Raw genomic sequence first — 23,735 nt, forward strand, 5'->3', positions numbered from 1 at the left:
GACCGTGATCCTACCCTGTCTATTCTCCCACACTGTTCTGTATTTATTCTCTTCCAAAATATTCTAACAATAATGAAGAGGCAGTAATATGTGAACACTTTTCTATGATGTAGTTAATTTCTTTCACTTTAAATTCTACTATTATGTCCCTACTTGTTCTGAGAGCACTCACACTACAATTGCAGCACTCATCTATCACGACCTTACACCAGGATACCTTTGATGATTCTTTACTTTACAATCAACATTTCACTGTATAACAATGCCCCAGATACGAGTTAATCCTGAGCACATGTCGTACTCGTGTGATAGCTTGGGTGCATCTTTGTCAAATATCTCCACAAAATATTTGCTTGATGTGTAAGTTCACTGCATTTTCCTATAAGTTTAATAAACACAACAGATACACATAACAGGACTTTACTCATCATTAATATGTTCTCCTTTACTATTTACAACAGTCTGCCAATGTTGGAGTAACTTTTCGATTTCGTCACTGCAGAAGTCACGTGGTTTGGGCCGAAGAATTTGTTGAGCCATGATCAGAGCACTTTTTCATCCAGAAAGTAAGTTTGTTGAAGGTTGTTTGACAGAGAGCAGAAGTGTAAAATCAGGTGATTAAGGTGGGTGCAGAATAATTTCCCAACCCAGTTTCTGTATAGTGTTTTTTATCAGTGTAACAGAACACAGACGGGCATTATTATGGACTAGCAGTCTTCTTGGTTATTTTTCTTGGATTGCATCTGCAAGATGTCTCAGTTGTTGACAGTAAATGTCAGCAATGTTGATTACACCTCGGGGAAACAATTCATAGTACACCACATTGTTGCTGTTTGACCAGATGCATAGCATTATCTTTTGTGGATGCATGTAGGTCTTTGATGGGGACCTGCTGCTTTCTTTGGGTTGAACCATTCTTCTCTTTTCCTTATCAAACAGTGGAAAATCCAGGATGGAATGTAACAATATTATGAGAAGGAAAGTTGTTACTCACCGTATAGCAGAGATGCTGAGTCACAGATAGGCACAACAAAAAGACACTCATAGTTAAAGCTTTCAGCCATTGGCTTTTGTCAACAATAGACACACACACACACACACACACACACACACACACACACACACACACACACACACACACACTCATGCAAATGCAGCTCACACACAACTGCAGACTCAGACAGCTGAACTGGTTTCAGTTGCCTGTGACTACAGTCGTGTGTGTGGGGGGGGGGGGGGGGGGCCATATGGCCATCTGCGATTTTTGTGAATTTGGCTTAGAGCATGTTGTAACAGTACACCCAATTTTTGAATCATCCCCACTGCATGCAAATGTTGCACAATGGTGAAATAATTACAGTTCATCACATTTTACATCTCTCAAGTACACTGATCTGGATTAATGCATTTGAATGATCTTCATCAAACCCCGACGGTCTTCCTGAATGTGGAATCACTGATGTCAAACCTATCTTCCTTTCAACAAGAAAACCATATCATGCCGTGCTCTGTCCAGTGGCATTATCCCCACACACAGTGCAAATTTTTCTGGCTCCCTCCACTACTGTCATTCCTCTACTGAACTCAAACAGAATATTATGTCAGAAATGTTCCGATTTCCTCACCTGGCACTCCATTTTCTGACATCCACGGTTCCAAACACTATCTCCAAATGACGTAATGACAAAATGTAAACTCAAATAGCAATACTAAATTACAAATAAAAATGACAATTGATAAATAAACCAACAGCAACCAGAATACCAACAAGGAAAACAAGAAAGCTATGAACTTATGCACGAACCTAATAGTTCAGTTTTATGCATGATTACTGGAAGCACAGGCACACAGAGTCTGTACTGCAGGCATGTTTGGCTTGACTGACTCACTCCTTCACCCCAGACAATTTCCAGATACCAAACTCTCCCTTCTATAACTATGGGACATCACCATTAGCAGTGCCACTGTGCTGTAGCAAAGAAGCATAAGGGTAGATTCGTTCCTTTAAGTATAGGATCAATATCTGCACCCTTACAAGTTTGCACAAGTATATCTTGCAGGCATCTGTTATAACAACTGGGAATATTAACCATAGCCTCACACTATATTTACTCAGTCATGAAACTTTTTATTGATTATCCATTGCACTTTGAGAATAATAGAGATATCAGAAACACAGTAATAGAAGGAAAAATTATGTACACTTCCCTCTAGTTAATTTATATTTGGCACAGAAAAGAATGTAATATTTAGCCATAAAACTTTTGGATAACCTTTTCGTTGTAAAAGTATTTTAAAATGTAGATTAAAGTAGTTTCTCTTTAACTAATTCTCTGTAGAGCAATATTTAGCCACAAAACTTTTGGATAACCTTTTCATTGAAATAAAATATCTGAGAGACAGTAAAAGTATTTTAAAATGTAGATTAAAAGTAGTTTCTCTTTAACAAATTCTCTCTAGGCATAGAACAATTTCTGAAAAGAAATAAGTAGTCAGTCACAAATCTTTCAATGTTTTATATCACAAAATTTAGTGCCTACCATGAATATGAGCTACACGACTTGGAATTAACTAACTCAAGGTTTCAGAAGCACTAGCAAACAAGTAGGAGGAGTGTGAACATATTGACACAGATATCTAAATGGAGTCAATGTAAAATTGGGTACACTGAAATGAAAGTAACATGAAGGAGAAGGACATTATAAAGAAATTCCTCAAAACATTCTGAAGGCCAGATAATTTAAACAGTTAGATAACTATTCTAGAAAATATGGGTTACAGTCTAGCACCTGCATTGTCTAAAAACTACAAATATGTATTTTTATCTTTTGTCATAATTCAGTGAAAGTATGTTTCTCAACAGATTTTAAATAAAACAAACAGGAAGCAACTAGAAAAATAGTTCAAATGATTGCTCTCATAAATAAGAAAAATATGGAATGTCATTTTATCTGATGTTAAAAAAAATCTTTGACTGAATCAACAGAGGTATTTGATGTTTTTTGTTGTTTGTGTCGTCTTCAGTTCGAAGACTAATTTGCTCCAGCTCTTCATGCTACTCGGTCTTGTGCAAGCCTCTTCATCTACTTCTTCATTGTGCACAGTAAGAATGAGTTGTGATGAGAGTAATCAAACAGAATTATCACCTCTAGATGGTGACCAGATGGTCCTCTGAAATATTGTATCAAGATGCTTGTATGACTCAGACGCAGAAATAACAAGAATATTATCAAGAATGACTAATGATCCTTTCTGTCATTGAAGTACATAAACTAATTGTAAGATGCAAAAATTGGAAAATAAAGGAAACATTCAGTCATGTAAATGTGTTAATCTGTTAAAGGAGGAAAACCAAGGAAATCATTACAGTATTGTTCAACTGCAGTAAGATTTGTACATATTCAGTCTATGGCTTACTTGAGATTTTTCTTATGAGCTACATATTTGGAATGAATCATTCTACAATTCCTGAAACCAGGAGAAATTTGCACTCAGATGATTAAACATGGTAACCAGGTCATAACACTAGTGTGAGAAAAGTTAACTACCCACCACATATGAGGGAATATTGAGCTGTATAAACAGACACATAAATAATGAAAAACATTCCAACAGATTAAAACTATGCTGTAAAGTGGCTCATCTCACATCTACTTAGTAACTGAAGCATCCATGTATGACCATAAACACATTCACAGCTTCTAATTATCACAAAGTTTCACAGCACTGTCATATTCTGTAATAACCCTTTTCTCAGGACTATAGGTGCAGAATGGTATATGGGCAAGCTTCTATGGAAATTGAAAAATATGAGAGAGGTACCGATGGAGCTGTTTGTGAAAAATACCCGGACAAGTTAGTTGTTTAGACTGTTTTTCACGAAAGCAAAAGTTTGATGTCAAGTACCAGATTGGCAGATAGTATCAATTGGTCAAGAAATCATAACACAGTCTGTTGCAGACTAAAAGATTCCTTTGTGACATACATAAGGTGTTAAATATTATAGTAAAGATTTTGACAAAGACACATATAGATTTACATGCACACATCTGCATCTACACACACACGCATTTGTGCACACTCATGTGTGCGTGTGTCACACACACATACACACACACACACACATACACACACACATGCACATGCACACAGTAATTTAGAGTTTAGAGTTCTTACAGACAGAATAATTCAGGTGAGATACTGATGTGATAAAGGGCAGGAGAGGGAAAGTCAGTATAGAGTTGCTGTCTTATCAATTCATTTTTATGTTTAATAAATAGTTTTAATTGAGTGTATGGCTCTCTTCTATTTACATTTTGAAATTACACCATTGACTAAATTGCGATTTTCTGCTATTGCAGTATATATCAGTCAAAATATTAAGCAGACATATCATGAATCAATATAGTTGGCATACTATTGATTATACCTTTTGCCTCCCATAATGATGTCACCAACAGTAGGATATTAAACATTAAATCCTCACATTAAGGAATATTTTAAGTTGTCATCAGCTAGACTATGCATTTGTTAGTTGAAAACTTACTATTGCGCTCAGATGCATTTGGGAAAATGCCTTATGTTATCCTGTAAATCACTGATCAAAAAGAATATTCTTTACTACCAGTAGAATATGTGGCATCATAGTGCTGAAAAACAAATATCCACGATCAGCAGATTTGCCCGTAGGCAGAAGTTAACAAATCACACTGAAAGTTGGGTGAAAAGTGCAGCATCTCATAATTACAGTAAGAACACTTTTTTTAAAATAAAACTTAATCTATCAAAACTACTAATATATCTTAGAAGTTCAGTCAAATGTTGTTACTTAGAATTGTAGAGCACATAGTGGAGAACTTGGTGACAAGCTTTTTTAGTTATTGTGAGTCTTTATCAATACTGTCCTAAATACACTGCTGGAAAAGGAAAAAAGATTTTGCTCCTGGAAAGACAATGTGTGTTAATCCGATGATGGCATATGGCACCTGAGGGAGAGTGTCTCTACTGATAATGATTTCAACATTGTCAACCAACAGATAGAGAAGTTGCATAGCTATCAAAGCACCATCTTTGTCTCCCCTTTAATAGGGAATTCTCACAGCCATAAAGCTCAGTGTAGTGCGAACATGTAAACCAAGTAGGCAACCATGCCTTGGAGACATACTTGTGCTTCCTACAGGCAACTAAGCAAGTTTGAAAGGGGTCAAATTGTGGGCTTCTGAGTTACGAGTTGGTCCTTGCAGAGAAGTGCCACACAAGTTGGATGTGCCTTGTCAGTTGTACAACAATGTTGGTATCAGTGGTCACGTGAACATTTTCACACCTGTAGATAAGATTATGGATGTCCACATAGCCCAGACACCTGCCAGGATCATTATATTGCAAGTGGAGCAGTGGCACATCATACAGCTACAACAGCACACATAAGAGGACTTATGAGCCCAGACGTGTCAACATAAACTGTTGCAAACCAGTTGTTAGCAGTGGGACTATGAGTACGCATGCCTCTAGCCTGTCTTCCTCTCTCATCACAGCATCGACATGCGCAGCTTGACTGGTGCCATCAGAGGATCACATGGAAGATGGAATGGTGCACCATGGTCTTCATTAATGAAAACAGATACTGCCCGGACACAAGTGATGGTCTTTTGTGCGTATGATGTAGACCTGATAGATTGCATTCTTCCAAGACACACTGCCTCAAAACCAGTGTTTATGGTCTGGCCTGCAATAAGTTACAACTCTCATTCCCTGTTGGTGTTTCTGGAGGGGATCCTAACCAGTGCCTGGTAGTGCAGAATGTTGTTAGACCCACTCTTTTGCTGTTCTTTCAACAAGAAGGCGATGTGTTATCCCAACAGAATAATGCTGGGCCACATACCATCCACGAAACTCAATATGCTGTGTAATATGTGCAGCAACATCCCTGACAGCATAATGTCCGTAATTGTCTCCAATCAAGCATATATGGGATATTATGGGACGAGAAGTGACTCATGTGACTTATCAGCCAAAAATTCCTACAGAACTATGAGGACAGGTTGAGCAGGCATAGCATAACATATTCCAGGACATTCGTGATTTGTACAACTGATTGGATACCATAGTCAGTGCTGCATTGCTGCCCATGGAGACTACATGACTCAATACCTGGTGCCTCAGAACCATTTGTGCTGTTGATTTACAAATGTAATCATTTCATGTACTCCATATGAACTGTTCCAACAATAAATCTTGAGTGAAATGGATACCTCTGAAAGGGTGCAATTTTTTTGCTGGAAGTGTATTTCATCAAAATTTCATATCATCTCTGCAGTAATTGTATCAAAATTTGAAAGTTATCAATTACATCCCTCAAATAAAATAAAAATATCTATACCAGCTTCAAAGGTCAATGTTGTATTTAGCAAAATAAGTTTGAAGCCCAGCATCCAACTACAAACATCCTTCTACAGAAAAATAGTTGCTGTACAAGACAGCTGGCTTGCATGCTAGAAACTGACATGCTCACACAGCATACAATGAAAATTTCAGCCTTGGCACATGGCTCTGTAGTTCAAGTCCTATGTGCGAAACTAAGCTAATACATTGAAAGAGAACTATGTAATGTATAGAAGTTCAGTCTGGATTGATGCGTCTAACTGTTTATAAGTTTGACTCTGACTTAAATATCACTCAAACACTTGGCATTTAAAGTTTGACAATCACTTGTTAACAGACATCTGCTGGAACTGTAGACCGATGCAGGCAATGGACTGTGACAGGAATGGCTACAATATTGAGAGTGACCTGGTGGAAATAGATGCTGCATTGAACTTTATAAATGTTGGGTTGATGCCTGTATTCATGTGGTATGATTGGCCCCAACTGAACAGTTGTTGTTGTTGTTGTTGTTGTTGTTGTTGTGGTCTTCAGTCCTGAGACTGGTTTGATGCAGCTCTCCGTACTACTCTATCCTGTGCAAGCTTCTTCATCTCCCAGTACCTACTGCAACCTACATCCTTCTGAATCTGCTTAGTGTATTCATCTCTTGGTCTCCCTCTACGATTTTTACCCTCCACGCTGCCCTCCAATACTAAATTGGTAATCCCTTGATGCCTCAGAACATGTCCTACCAACCGATCCCTTCTTCTAGTTAAGTTGTGCCACAAACTTCTCTTCTCCCCAATCCTATTCAATACTTCATTAGTTATGTGATCTACCCATCTAATCTTCAGCATTCTTCTGTAGCACCACATTTTGAAAGCTTCTATTCTCTTCTTGTCCAAACTATTTATCGTCCACGTTTCACTTCCATTCATGGCTACACTCCATACAAATACTTTCAGAAATGACTTCCTGACACTTAAATCTATACTCGGTGTTAACAAATTTCTCTTCTTCAGAAACGCTTTCCTTGGCATTGCCGGTCTACATTTTATATCCTCTCTACTTTGACCATCATCAGTTATTTTGCTCCCCAAATAGCAAAACTCCTTTACTACTTTAAGTGTCTCGTTTCCTAATCTAATTCCCTCAGCATCACCCGACTTCATTCGACTACATTCCATTATCCTCATTTTGTTTTTGTTGATGTTCATCTTATATCCTCCTTTCAAGACACTATCCATTCTGTTCAATTGCTCTTCCAAGTCCTTTGCTGTCTCTGACAGAATTACAATGTCATCGGTGAACCTCAAAGTTTTTATTTCTTCTCCATGGATTTTAATACCTACTCCAAATTTTTCTTTTGTTTCCTTCACTGCTTGATCAATATACAGATTGAATAACATTGGGGAGAGGCAACAACCCTGTCTCACTCCCTTCCCAACCACTGCTTCCCTTTCATGTCCCATGACTCTTATAACTGCCATCTGGTTTCTGTACAAATTGTAAATAGCCTTTCGCTCCCTGTATTTTACCCCTGCCACCTTCATAATTTGAAAGAGAATATTCCAGTCAACATTGTCAAAAGCTTTCTCTAAGTCTCCAAATGCTAGAAAAGTAGGTTTGACTTTCCTTAATCCAGCTTCTAAGATAAGTCATAGGGTCAGTATTGCCTCACGTGTTCCAACATTTCTATGGAATCCAAACTGATCTTCCCCGAGGTCGGCTTCTACCAGTTTTTCCATTTGTCTGTAAAGAATTCGTGTTAGTATTTTGCAGCTGTGGCTTATTAAACTGAAAGTTCAGTAATTTTCACATCTGTCAACACCTGCTTTCTTTGGGATTGGAATTATTATATTCTTCTTGAAGTCTGAGGGTATTTCGCCTGTTTCATACATCTTGCTCACCAGATGGTAGAGTTTTGTCAGGACTGGCTCTCCTAAGGCTGTCAGTAGTTCCAATGGAATGTTGTCTACTCTGGGGGCCTTGTTTCGACTCAGGTCTTTCAGTGCTCTGTCAAACTCTTCATGCAGTATCATGTCTCCCATTTTCATCTTCATCTACATCCTCTTCCATTTCCATAATATTGTCCTCAAGAACATCGCCCCTGTATAGACCCTCTATATACTCCTTCCACCTTTCTGCTTTCCATTCTTTGCTTAGAACTGGGTTTCCATCTGAGCTCTTGATGTTCATGCAAGTGGTTCTCTTATCTCCAAAGTTCTCTTTAATTTTCCTGTAGGCAGTATCTATCTTACCCCTAGTGAGAGAAGCCTCTACATCCTTACATTTGTCCTGAACAGTAAGCTGGGTTAATGTGGAGTTAGATCAGCTGCTTTGGGTGGCTATTGGGTCAGAACATGGGTTTGGTTCCTGTTGATGCTGTTGGTAGGTGGTATTTCACTAGGCATGACATACATCTCAGTAGGAAAGAGAAGGGTAAATTGGTTAGATTGATAGTAACATCTTTACGAGGGGGGGGGGGGGGGGGGGGGGGTGAGGTGAGGTGGCACTGAAACTCATGGGGGTACCTCACTTTTAGGCTAAGATCAGTGTCCAGTAATACAACATTGAAAAGAATCTAGCTTAATGAGCTCAGACAGGCAGATATTAAAGATGTTAAAATATCACAAGATTCTCACAAAAGTACAGTGAAAAATAATGTTAGTATGTTGCATCAGAATATCAGGGGGTTAAAAAACAAAGTAAATGAGCTTTCCATTTGCTAGGAAGATTTAGAAGTGGAGGATGTTATAGATGTACTATGCCTGTCAGAACATCATATATTAATGGAAAAGGTGAATGTAAGTGGGTAAAGCTTCCAGCACATGTAAGTAGAAACAATATGTACAAAGGAGGAGTGGCCATATATGTTAAAAGTAATCCTGGTATGAAAACTTCAGAAATTAAAAATTTTTGTGTAGACCAATATATAGATGTATGCATCTGTGAGCTTAAACTGAATAATGGTACTTTTATTATTGTAACTGTATGTAGATCCACACTGGGAAATTGTCAGCTATTTCTGAGAAACTTGGATTCTTTTTCATGTTACCTGTCAGACAGAGGGAAGCAAATTATTATTTGTGGGGATTTCAGTGTAGATTTTGCGAAAGGGTCTGATAGGAAGAACGACTTCGAATTATCACTTAGTTCTTTCAATTTGACATCAGTTACTGATTTTTCTACTCAGATAGTACAGGAAAGCAGCAGACTGGTAGAAAATTTTTCATATACCAAGATAAACTTATTCAAATAAACATTTATTCTGTTAAGAATAATCTTTCTGATTGTGATGTACAGCTAGTTACAGTATATTACATAGCTCCACACATTAATGCAAAACAGTCCCCCAAACTGGTGTATTCAATTAACAATTTAACAACTGAATTACAATTTAACAATTGTACATTTTAGAGTAAGCTACCCCTAGAGACAAAATATTATTGTGCACATTTTTAACGGTAGCAGTGCCTGAAGTGCAGCAGGTGACAGATGGTGTCTTCCCATAATCACCCCATTCCTCTTGGCAGTTTTAATGCGACAACAAGGAATGTCTCCTGCCATTCCTGACAGTCACTTCCCTTATCATTTTACATGCACATACAGCACATAGTAATTGACAGAAAATTGAAAAAAAAAAAAAAAAAAAAAAAAACAGAAGTGACACATGGCATTCTCCAAGGAAGTGTTATAGGACCTCTACTGTTCCTAATCTATATAAACGATTGAGGACACAATATGAGCATCCTTATTAGATTATTTCCTGATGATATTGTCATTTTCCATCTGATAAAGTCGTCTGAAGATCAAAACCAACTGCAAAATGATTTAGACAAAGTATCGGTATGGTTGAAAAAATTACTTTTGTGTGAGGTCATCCACGAGAGTACAAAAAAAAAAATTACTTAGTAATTACATTTTCAAACATCTTAAATTGGAACAATCACACAGATATGTGGTGGGGAAGTTAAGCCAGAGGCTGCATTTTATTGGCAGATCACTTCGAAGATGCAACAGGTCTACTAAAGAGACTGCCTAAGGTATGCTTGTCTGTCCTCTGCTAGAGCATTGTTGTGCATTGTGGGATCCTTACCAAATAGGGTTGATGGAAGACATCAAAAAAGTTCAAAGAGGGGCAGTCCGTTTTGTATTGTCATGAAACAGGGGAAATAGTGTCACAGATATGGCAAATGAGCTAGAGTGGCAATCATTAAAACAAAAGAAGTTTTTCACTGGGACAAGATCTTTTCACAAAATGTCAATCACCAACTTTCTCCTCTGAATATGAAAACATTTTATTGTCACCAGCCTACTTAGGGAGAAATGATCACCATAATAAAATAAGAGAAATTACAGCTTGAACAGAAAGATTTAAGTGTTCATTTTTTCCAAATGTTGTTAGAGTGAAGGTGGTTAATAAAACCCTCTGCCAGGCCCCTAAGTGTGTAATGAAGATTAATCTTGTAGATGTAGGTTCAGTTGGCATAAGCATAATTAGGTGGCAACAGATCAGAACAGAGCGACCCTTGGCACGGAGTGTGCTTGTGAGGTGGTGCCCTCTGGTGATACATTGCTGTGAACAATGTGACTACATACACAGCAGTTAGGCTTAGTTGTTGGTAATGGCAGATGAATAGCCTGCTCAAAGCAGTCCCTTTGGCCCTCTGCTCCTTAATTGTTTTAATTTGCAGTTTCATCTTCTGCATTACCTCTAACTAAGGAGTATTCTGAGGAGCTGTTTGCTAACAGATGCTTAAATTTTTTTAAACTTTCTCTTGTAGACAGATGAATGTGGTTAAATGCCTTTTGCAGTTCTTTTAGAAGTTGTTATTTAAATACATGAAATAAGTTCTTCTGAACTTCTATGCATGATGACTAATGCAGTCCATCATTATTGTGTCTCAGAAATCCTACACCATCCAGTTCTTCAGTCACAAGTAACATTACCTGGGAACCTATGAAACCAGAAAAACTAACATATCTGGATATTGACTCCCAATTGGTATTGAAGGAAAATCTATATCAAGAGCGAATGGAAGTCTGGAGCAGATTGTTTCCATATCAGTTGTAATGATAAGCAGCAGCAGCAAGAAATCTGATTCAGTAGATGGTAAAAAGCAAATCATATTTTTGTTCAATAATTTTCATTTAATTTTGAATGATCATAAATTTTATTTTAAATAAACAAACGTTTTCATTGACAACTGTGTGCTTTTTCTTTTTCCCTATTTTTTTTATTTGTGTTTAAGCTGAAGAGATGCATGTAATAACTTGAAAACCTTATTTTGATTTCATCAAAGGTAAGCAAAAGGCATGATCCCAAAGAATTGTAAAGGCTTAAAGTTAATAAACAGAATTTAGAACCAACAGTGCAATGCCTTTCTGCATGACCCACTAATGCCAGTGCTATTGTAACAACAACACAGAGAAACAGTATTTAAGGACAGGCCGGCCGCTGTGGCCGAGTGGTTCTAGGTCCTTCAGTTGGGAACCACACTGCTGCTACGGTCACAGGTTCGAATCCTGCCTCAGGCATGGATGTGTGTGATGTCCTTAGGTTAGTTAGGTTAAAGTAGTTCTAAGTCTAGAGGACTGATGACCTCAGATGTTGTAGTGCCTAGAGCCATTTGAACCATTTAAGGACTCATGAACTAGCTTGTCATCTTCGAACAGCAAGGCATCATGTGGTAATCTGCACCACACCGAGTATGCAGACACTTCTGCCTCACCCAGGACATGAACTACTGCCTAAGCATTTGGGCACCAGGGGCAGCCCTACACTTGGCCATCATTCCAAGAGTAGGGCATCTCAGCCCACACCGGGGTGTCAACAGAAGACCACTACACTCTGAGTCCAGGAGTGGGATGCAACCTGACCTCCTTACAAGAACAGCTAATGACCACTCTGTCACCAGGAGCATAGCAACACAGTGGTGGAGGCATGCAGTCAGCAGCAAAAATTTGCAAATTATTCACTGCACCACCCACTAATCATTGTAAACGAGCCTCAATGGAGAAGTCATTGTAACCACCTTCTCCAGCTACACCATTGTTATAATTGGTATCAGAATGACTGCTGAGAATGAACATAAAGAAGAATATGGACAGCCAGAAGATAGCAGGCAGCTGAGCTGAAGGGGGGGGGGGGTCACTAAGTTACAATCATCACCTTAAAAAATAGTTATATAGTTAATTTTTTGTTTGTTTATGTGTATTACAATCTCACGACTACCCTTTGTATTGTCTTAAAATTTTAATTTAAAAAAAGCATGTGAGTGGACTAAAAAAAAAACATGCAACAACTATTGAAATGCAGTACTGGAAAAGCATGTTTAATTCTGTGGATACATTCATAAACATCTCAGAATAACTTCACTCTAAAAGTTTCAGCTATTTGTAAATTAATGTTAAACTCATATGGCTTTTCATGGATGGTATAACTACATGTGTACAAGCAAGGGTATGAGTCAATACTAACATATGCATCTTACTGCTGGAAGAAAGACAATTTGCTGCTGGTAAGGGAAAACACCCCACTGCACCCCCCCCCCCCCCCACTCCTAAAAATTTAATTGTAAAATGGCCAGGTGGTTAGGCCATCAAAAACTGAACACAGATCACACATGAAATCAGGAAGAAGGTGTACTGAACTGTGAAAAAAAGAAGCAAAGTAGGAACAGTGAATGGTCCAATCTGAAGACGTGTAACATCAAGCATAGTGTGAAAACCAGTGCATCATGATTGCATGATCATGGTGTTGAACTGTAAAGATTCTTGTTGATATATCTCTCATTCCCATTTTCTTTTTTCACAAAATTATGAACTATCCATCTGGTCACTAACATGTCTGCTCTCTTTCTGTAGTCTTGGCAATTATCATACTATACATTGGTTTAGAATATGTCATATGGTAAGAATATATATTACCGTCAGCTGAAAGCAAGGGGAAACTACTGCCGTAATTTTTCCCGAGGGCATGCAGCTTTACTGTATAGTTAAATGATGATGGCGTCCTCTTGGGTACAATATTCCGGAGGTAAAATAGTCCCCCATTTGGATCTCCGGGCGGGGACTACTCAAGAGGATGTCGTTATCAGGAGAAAGAAACCTGGCATTCTACGGATCAGAGCGTGGAATGTCAGATACCTTAATCGATCAGGTAGGTTAGAAAACTTAAAAAGGGAAATGGATAGGTTAAAATTAGATATAGTAGGAATTAGTGAAGTTCGGTGGCAGGAGGAACAAGACTTTTGGTCAGGCGAATACAGGGTTATAAATACAAAATCAAATAGGGGTAATTCAGGAGTCTGTTTATCAATGAATAAAAAAATATGAGTGCGGATAAGCTACTACAAACAGAATAGTGAACGCCTTATTGTGGCCAAGATAGACACAAAGCCCATGCCTACTACAGTAGTACAAGTTTATATGCCAACTGGCTCCACAGATGACGAAGAAATAGAAGAAATGTATGATGAATTAAGGAAATTATTCGGATAGTGAAGGGAGACGAAAGTATAATAGTCATGGGTGACTGGAATTCGGTAGTAGGAAAAGGGAGAGAAGGAAACGTAGTAGGTGAATATGGATTGGGGCTAAGAAATGAAAGAGGAAACCGTCTGGTAGAATTTTGCACAGACCACAACTTAATCATAGCTAACACTTGGTTCAAGAATCATAAAAGAAGGCTGTATACATGGAAGAAGCCTGGAGATACTGACAGGTTTCAGATAGATTATATAATGGTAAGACAGAGATTTAGGAACCAGGTTTGAAATTGTAAGACATTTCCAGGGGTAGATGTGGACTCTGACCACAGTCTGTTGGTTATAAAATGTAGATTAAAACTGAAGAAATTGCAAAAAGGTTGGAATTTAAGGAGATGGGCCCTGGATAAACTGACTAAACCAGAGGTTGTACAGAGTTTCAGGGAGAGCATAAGAGAACAATTGACAGGAATGGTGGAAAGAAATACAGTAGAAGAAGAATGGGTAGCTTTGAGAGATGAAGTAGTGAAGGCAGCAGAGGATCAAGTAGGTAAAAAGATGAGGGCTAGTAGAAATCCTTGGGCAACAGAAGAAATATTGAATTTAATTGATGAAAGGAGAAAATATAAAAATGCAGTAAATGAAGCAGGCAAAATGGAATACAAACGTCTCAAAAATGAGATCGACAGGAAGTGCAAAATGGCTAAGCAGGGATGGCTAGAGGACAAATGCAAGGATGTACAGGCTTATCTCACTAGGGGTAAGATAGATACTGCCTACAGGAAAATTAAAGTGACCTTTGGAGAACAACTTGTATGAATATCAAGAGCTCAGATGGAAACCCAGTACTAAGCAAAGAAGGGAAAGCAGAAAGGTGGAAGGAGTATATAGAGGGTCTATACAAGGGTGATGTACTTGAGGACAATATTATGGAAATGGAGGAGGATGTACATGAAGATGAAATGGGAGACATGATACTGTGTGAAGAGTTTGACAGAGCACTGAAAGACCTGAGTGAAAACAAGGCCCGGGAGTAGACAACATTCCATTAGAACTACTGACGGCCTTGGGAGACCCAGTCCTGACAAAACTCTACCATCTGGTGAGCAAGATGTATGAGACAGGCGAAATACCCTCAGACTTCAAGAAGAACATAATAATTCTAATCCCAAAGAAAGCAGGTGCTGACAGATGTGAAAATTACTGAACAATCAGTTTAATAAATCACAGATGCAAAATACTAACGCGAATTCTTTAGAGACGAATGGAAAAACTGGTAGAAGCCGACCTCGGGGAAGATCAGTTTGGATTCCGTAGGAATATTGGAACACGTGAGGCAATACTGACCCTATGACGTATCTTAGAAGCTAGATTAAGGAAAGGCAAACCTATGTTTCTAGCATTTGTAGACTTGGAAAAAGCTTTTGACAATGTTGACTGGAATACTCTCTTTCAAATTCTGAAGGTGGCAGGGGTAAAATACAGGGAGCGAAAGACTATTTACAATTTGTATAAAAACCAGATGGCAGTTATAAGAGCCGAGGGACATGAAAGGGAAGCAGTGGTTGGGAAGGGAGTGAGACAGGGTTGTTGCCTCTCCCCAATGTTATTCAATCTGTATATTGATCAAGCAGTGAAGGAAACAAAAGAAAAATTTGGAGTAGGTATTAAAATCCATGGAGAAGAAATAAAAACTTTGAGGTTCACCGATGACATTGTAATTCTGTCAGAGACAGCAAAGGACTTGGAAGAGCAGTTGAACGGAATGGATAGTGTCTTGAAAGGAGGATATAAGATGAACATCAACAAAATCAAAACGAGGATAATGGAATGTAGTCGAATAAAATCGGGTGATGCTGAGGGAATTAGATTAGGAAATGAGACACTTAAAGTAGTAAAGGAGTTTTGCTATTTGGGGAGCAAAATAACTGATGATGGTCAAAGTAGAGAGGATATAAAATGTAGACTGGCAGTGGCAAGGAAAGCGTTTCTGAAGAAGAGAAATTTGTTAACATAGAGTATTGATTTAAGTGTCAGGAAGTCGTTTCTGAAAGTATTTGTATGGAGTGTAGCCTTGTATGGAAGTGAAACGTGGACGATAAATAGTTTAGACAAGAAGAGAATAGAAGCTTTCGAAATGTGGTGCTACAGAAGAATGCTGAAGATTAGCTGGGTAGATCATATAACTAATGAGGAGGTATTGAATAGGATTGCGGAGAAGAGAAGTTTGTGGCACAACTTGACTAGTAGAAGGGATCGGTTGGTAGGACATGTTCTGAAGCATCAAGGGATCACCAATTTAGTATTGGATTGCAGCGTGGAGGCTAAAAATCGTAGAGGGAGACCAAGAGATGAATACACTAAACAGATAAAGAAGGATGAAGGTTGCAGTAGGTACTGGGAGATGAAGAAGCTTGCACAGGATAGAGTAGCATGGAGAGCTGCATCAAACCAGTCTCAGGACTGAAGACCACAACAACAAACAACATATTACCATCACAAGTAAATGTGATGAATAGTGAGAACAAACGAGATGCCACATAGACCTCTCATGGAAATGAAAAGAACAAATAAACGGGTACGAAACATGTTATAATATGAGTCAAAACTTCCAAAATGGAATGCAAGAGTAAGAAGAACATGGTGGTACTTACGAAGAACAAATAGGAGGTACATACATCTGGAAGTCCCTCCATTACACTTGGACCTCCCCTTTTGCAGACCAACACCATGACCACAGAACCACGATGCCATGCCTATTCAGATTGCTCAATGCTGCACATGTTGAGCTTGGAGCATTCACTGTTTCTATTTTGCCTCTCTTTTCACAGTTAAGTGCATCTTCTTCCTGTTTTCGTGCTTGATCTCTGTTTAGCTTCTGACGGGCTATCCTCTGGGCTATCTTTCCATTAAATCTGAGAGGGGTGCAATGTGGAGGTATCCTTGAGAGTAGAACAGTTCATTTTACAGCCATCTATGGCACATACAAGGTATTCCTGTATCAGCCAATTTGTGAGTGAATAAATTTAATATGTCAAGAGAGTTTTCTGTTAACATTGTTGATCTTCAGCTTGCTTTGGTTCTTTAGCTCGACATGGAAAAAAAAATTCTTCAAATAATTTATAAGCGTACAACTTGAGAGTGCGCTATTATTGGCCTGTATAATGTTACTTTTTGATAACCTTCTATAATTTCTGGCAGATGGTGACAAAGATTGGTTGACAACCTTGTCTTTGCTTATTGTCAGCCATTTACTCAGTCTTTTTGCTACTACACACGCTGGCCCTCCATTCAGAAAGGTGTATCCACTTAAGACTTTGGTTTGGTACCCAGTTTCTAAAGATGACTTTTTTCTGTATATTAGTCTATAACACTATGATTTGACATGTGACCAAATGTGGTATACTGAAGTTTATACACACCTTTGAAGCTACTTACAGGGAAGAGGACCCTGTCTGTGCCACAATCATTTTAGTGTAAGATATTATGCTTGGTGGTGTTCCTTTCTAACTCCAATCAGTAAATAAACCAAGCCTACCAGGAACTCTTAAATTCTTAAATCACCTGAATGACAAGAAACTGATATACCATATACAAATAATTAGTGTGAATTCAGCTGGTTGACATTGTTGACAACATTTGATATTTTGACAGGTGCACATCCTGTCATTTTCAAGGTAAAACTGCAGCAAGTAAGCACTTTGCAAGGGGATTTAAAACCTTGGTTGGCTATGCAAACCAAGAGTTTCAGTCTCCTTGTACATCAATTATTTTCTGCAGTTTTGCCTAAAAAATGACAGGATGTGCATCTGTTGAACTGTCAACAGTTGTTAAACATGCCATCCAGCAGGTCTCACACTGAAGTACCATTTGGTTTGTTGCATGTGACACTCAATTTCTGTGCACCACTACAGTCTTATCTCTTCCTCCTGCCTCATGCACCCTCTGGGAGCTGGTGACTTTTTGTCTTCCTTGTCTTAAATATTTAACCATCGTTGTGTATTATCCACTACTCTTAATTGCTGAAAAATAAAACATTCTATGCCACTCAGAACAATAACATTCTATGCCACTCAGAACAATATAAAGAGTCATTGGAGAAAAGAGGAAACTAGTCGTCATCAGGGAAATTGTAACTGTGTAATGTACACTTCAATGAACATTCTGTCAGAAGCAGTAAGAGATCTTTCATCTACGTAGATGACACAGCACTAGTTTTTAAAACTAAAACTTTTAGGGGAGCAGCACTTAAACTCATAAATGATGATGTAAACCATGTGAAGTCCAACCTTGTCAAAACTCAAATATTTGTAGACCTCAGAGAAACATAAAAGTCAGTAGGAAGTGGAATATTACCTGGAAAGCTGAGCTGATGTATTATTGCATTGCATCCAATAAGTTAAAGTTGACAGTAACCTCATTTTCAAAGCTCACTGCATTGACATGAAGATTCAAGTAAGTGCCAGGAATAAAATCTTCTACAAGCGTACTAGATGCATGCAGTATTTGTACCTGTGTCGTATTTATGATGACCCTTGCCCTACATTTCTCCATATCAGAATATATATTTTCCTTGTGGACATAGCACTTTTTGATAACAGTGAAGAGTTCAAGAAGACAACAGAAGAAAATGACACCAGGCAACCCGTTCTTCATGACTATGAAACCCATCTACCAAGCATCAGTTCAAGAAAATCTTTCCTGTTGATGACAGAGCCTATTCTACCTTTTCCTTAGTCCTGGCAAATACAGCTCTGTAGAAGTACTCTATCTGTAAGTCAGTCTGGGTATGTCAATAAAGAACTTACTGCTGGCCATGACATCTCAGTACAGCATGGAAGATGATAAACAGATGAAGGACTGATGTATTGCAGTGCAAGGACAACATAAGGCAACAAGGATGCACATGGAAATTTTTGGAATTGCAAGATGCACAACACCTCTTTGTCTACAGGAACTTTGTACCATGGGCAATCTGCTCTAAGCTATTGGAAGAGCTATTCAAACAGCTGAATTTAAGGCCATACAATCAAATTGATCTCTCTGTCTCAGCATGATCTATATACTGCACATACCGTATTTGGTAACATTATTTGTATGTTTGATCTCATATGTTTGTATGCTGGGTCTTATTTGTTCACATTGCATATTGCATATTTGTATAATTGTATATTCTTCACCCCATCGCATAATTTTGTAAACTAATATCATGTAAACTACAACAACAATAATAACAATACTTTATTCACTCCTGTTACAAGGACATATTGTGATGTTTACCCTCCACAGCACACGTTTCCTACATGCAGCTGCCTGCTGCCCGCTTGGGTATACACTGCTGAAACAGGTACCTAGTGGGAGTATCTACCAATAGTAAAAATAAGTGGTGTAGTTTTGGCAGTTGCCAAATAATAGACAGGTTGTAGAGTATTTTCTGTGCTCAGATACTGTAGACCTGGTGTCTGAGAATGTGTGATGTTAGACATTGAGAACTGATTGATAACTAATTCCAAGAGTGTATTTTGGTTATGAAACATGTACCTCCTCTCCTTGATAACACAAGCTTGTGACAGTGCCTACCTGAATTGCCCAAGCCCTCAGAACCTAGGTAATCAAAGTTTTGTAGAACAGTTGGAAATTGATTTCCAGGAATTGTAACAATGACATACACTAGACAAATTTCCAAATATGTGGCTTTCTCCATATTTATTATCACTATATTGATTAAAATGGGCAGGTCCAGTTTCATATCATGTTTATGCAAGTAGGTACTTCCACCTGTCCACTTGTCAGTAAGCCAATGATAGAACAATTACATTATAAAGTTACATAATTATTGAAAACAAGAGCTGTGTGGAATAGAAACAGAGAGTAATAGTTATGAAGCTGGTTCAAAATACTATTAATGCACAAATAAAGTCATCGAAAGAAGTTCATGTAAAACAATACACTTAATCAAAGTTCACATACTGAGTTAAATGTATATATTAAGTGAAAATTACTAGTGGCAGACTTCTGTACAATGATATGAGCACAGACTCTTTTGACTATGTTAGACTGTTGCTGCTCGTTTAATACCTAACTGTAGACTTATTATGCTCAGGCATTGCCCATTTACTAGTTCAACTGAGGCTGTCTGTTTTGTTGTGGGGCTTAGTCTTATAAAGACTGGGTTAAGAATATACTATCATTTCAGAAACTTCATCATGTTTTGAAAAACACCTAGATCAGATTTTAATAATTTGGATGTACCATATGTTATAATAATTTGGTTTATGAAATATCTGCGGAAGGTCATGGAACCATTCTATCCATCTTTTTTGGAAATAACTCATTCACAAGTACAGCCACCATATTAAATTTATAATCACTGATGCAAATCTGTACACGTTCTTGATAACTGGCTTAATTATTGAAAGGTGTCGTGATTCGGAAAGCAAGAAAAGTATAATGATAAAAAAATGGAATCTAGCAGACATAATGGTACAAAAGGCCAAATTAGTTTTGTGTGTATTTGAACATTTATTACAATTATTAAGTTAATTGGTTACAAAGAAATCAAAGTAAATTACTGAAAAGCTAGGGTGCCAGTCTTTTCAATTAGTGGTGAAACTATGTCTATAAATACATATTAGCTCACCTGAAATTTGAAAGTCATACCGTAGTAACAATTTCAATTCTCAATCTTTCTTAATTAACACAGTTTTCAGTGAAACTATTGTCAGCATGGGTCTCAATATAGTGATCATTATTGTTTGTGTAATAAATCCGAATGATGCCAAGTCTGCTCATTCATACTTGAAAAATGACCTTTTGGGAAGAAATTGTCTTACAGCCTCCATAAATGTGGATTTGTTATCAGAAGAAATTGCCTTACAGGATCATAAACATGGACTTGTTATCAAACTTCCATTTAATATATGTAGGGAGAGCATTATAAACTCTCGTGCATACCCTTCTGCATCATTGTCAGAGCTTTGCAATCCTTATGTAACCCATGCTTTCTCCTTGAATTCTGTTCATGGTAGTCACTATTTCTTTTACACAACTCAGTAGTTTTACTAATGGGGCACATAGGTGAATATATGTATTGAGAAGTAGTATTAAGAATTTTTAGTTTCCAGAAGAGGGTTCTACAACTAGATCTACAAACTACACCATCCATCATTCGTTACAACTCATTTTTGGGCCAAGAATATTTTCTTTACCAGTGACTGGTTCTGCCACAATATAATTCCATATGTCATTAGAGAATGGAAGTATCCATTGCATGCTAATTTCATAGCATTTAAGTTCCAGCCCTCAGAGATAACATGTAGGGCAACACTCCATGAGCCAAGTTTCTTGTGAAGATTTATTATATGATGAGACTAGTTTACTCTGTAGTCAATCATAACACCCAGGAACATTGTTGTTTCAATTCTTTCTGTTGTCTGTGCAGCACACTTAACAGTTATGTCTTCCTTAGTTTTGGCAGTTGCATTGTTGAATATAGTTAGTTTTATTAAAGTTTCTTGAGAGTCCATTAACACTAAATCATTTTGCTAAATCAGTAAGAATATTGTTAGTAGTTCTTTGAAGATTTCCAGATGTATGACCATCAGTCATGTTTGCCAAAATGGTAAAATTGCACCGTTATTTTGTACATTGTGATAGGTCATTTATAAATCAAACAGTAAGGGACCGAAATTCGATCCTTGTGATACTTCTCATTTGATGCTTCTCCATTTTGATGAAGCCAGACCACTACAAAAATCATCTATACTATCTAACACTACTTTTTCTGCTTCCTATCTTCGAGGTGTGACTAACCAAGTATTTGATACACCACTTATTCTTAAAAGGTTAGCTTTCAGTAATAATATTGGATGCTTTACAGTGTCAAAGGCTTTTGATAAATCATAAGATAATCCTGTTGTCCCATTTTATCATTTAGTGACTCTAGAATATTATTTATAAAAGCATAAATTGCTTGTTCAGTTAACAGACCATTTTGGGAAACAAACTGTATTTTGCTGAGAATATTGAATATATCTAGATGTTCCAAAATTTTTGTACACATGAGCTTGTCTAGTATCTTAAAAAACAGTTGGGAGAGAAATTGGTCTCTGATTTGTAATTTCTTCTTTTTTCACTTTTCTTGATGAGGGGTTTTACAAAAGCATATTTGGATCTGTCGTGCACAATTCCTTTTTTTAAGAACGCATTAAAAATGTGGCTAAGTACATCACTTACTGAAACTCTGTAATGTTTCAGCAAATTGTTGGAGATTAAACATGGTAGATGTTCATAATAAGTAAAGGTATATGGTTTACATTCACAGAGGTGACAGAACAAAAAAATCTGCTGCCTGATCACCACACCCCTCCCAACGTTAATCCTAGTTCTCATACAAAATGGTGTCACTGTCCTCCAACCCTTCCAAAGTCTTCAGAATAAATATGCACATAGTGTCAACTGCCAAAGCTTCATCTGTAACTGTAACCTGTTATTAATCTATCACACAATGTAAAAAATGTTAACCTCAGCAGCAATAGTTTAATCTGTGAATGTAAGATGACCCTGTATTTTTTGAATGAAAAATTTGGCAAAACCCTCATGTTTTTGGATAAATTTGGTGACTGTATATTGCAGGACTAGCACTTGACATTAACTACAGATAAATGGCTAACCATAGCCTGAGGTTCTGTTTCCAGGATGACTCTTTCATTGTACAGCAGAACATGTACTGTTTTGAAACTCCCTGGGAGATTACAAGCTGTTTGTTGGACACGAGCTTTAACAAAGGAGTTTGACTTTTTTGGGAGAACGCTCTTAGCAATACCTCTTTGGATACAACTCACAACACATCCCCACAGCTTCTGTTCTGCCTTTACCTCTTTCTTAGTTAGCAAAGTTTACAGAAGCTCTCCTGCACACATTATGCACCCAGCACTCCTTGAAAAATTTTATCATGGGCAAATGGCTCTCACTTTACAAGAGAATATGTTTTGAAAGTTCAATATGCTTTTTACTGACAGATGTTCTTCACTTGGTTGATGTGGTAATAATGTTTGTAACAAATAGTTTGTATCTGTCAAAAACAGAAATCATTGAACTAAGAGACACCCAAATGCAAAAATCAAGTTGCATCAATCCTAAATGAACAAATATGTTAAAAGTCACTAAATAAGATAACACAGATAAAAACAGAATACCATTCATACAGGCAAAATTAGGTTCAAAAATTTCCTACACACGTCTGCAGTCTCAGAGAACTGAAACTACACTGTGCTCTTTGAGATTGCAGACGTGTGTGCAAGTTGCATTTGCATGAGTGTGTGTGTGTGTGTGTGTGTGTGTGTGAGCGTGTGTGTATGTGTGTCTACTGCTGACAAAGGCCTTAATGGCCGAAAGCTATGAGTGTGTGAATCTTTTTATTGTGCCTATCACGACTCAGCATCTCCACTATATGGTGAGTAGCAACTTTTCCTTCTCTGGGATTGTTACATTCCATCCTGGATTTTCCATTGTTTGGTTTATTATGTCTAAATTCTTGGGAGAGGCTAGAACTTCAGGGGTTATTGCTACTGAACAGTACAATACTCTAGATAAATTTAAAGAGGCATTTTTTAAAGAATATTGGGGCAAGCAAAAACAAATCGAGTTGCTAAGTAGTTTCTTGGCTGACGAAAAGTTTAATCCCAGAAAGGAAAGAGTAAGAAAGTTCACATTAAAGTGGATAACAAATTTGTTATATTTAAACAATAAAGTCAAGCCATAACAAATTGTTATGGGCCTGGAAGGTAAACTACCCTTGAACTGGTGAAACAAAATTATTGCAGCTCCGAGGGATGACGTTCATAAATTCATTAGTTATATGGAGAGAGTTGAGAAGTT

The 23,735-nt window shown here is 37.6% G+C and overlaps 1 protein-coding gene across 1 annotated transcript in view; it reads left to right on the forward strand.

The window, feature by feature from the left end:
• LOC124595599 (esterase E4-like) overlaps positions 1-11,573 on the forward strand; it is a 73,211-nt gene extending 61,638 nt beyond the window's left edge. The window contains exon 10 of the mRNA XM_047134400.1: positions 11,275-11,573. Coding sequence (XP_046990356.1) covers positions 11,275-11,440 — 166 coding nt within the window. The 3' untranslated portion in view covers positions 11,441-11,573. The remainder of the gene's footprint in view (positions 1-11,274) is intronic.
• The last annotated feature ends 12,162 nt before the right edge of the window (positions 11,574-23,735 follow it).

Source organism: Schistocerca americana, chromosome 2, assembly GCF_021461395.2.
Source record: "Schistocerca americana isolate TAMUIC-IGC-003095 chromosome 2, iqSchAmer2.1, whole genome shotgun sequence".
In the NCBI taxonomy this organism is placed as follows: Eukaryota; Metazoa; Arthropoda; class Insecta; order Orthoptera; family Acrididae; genus Schistocerca; species Schistocerca americana.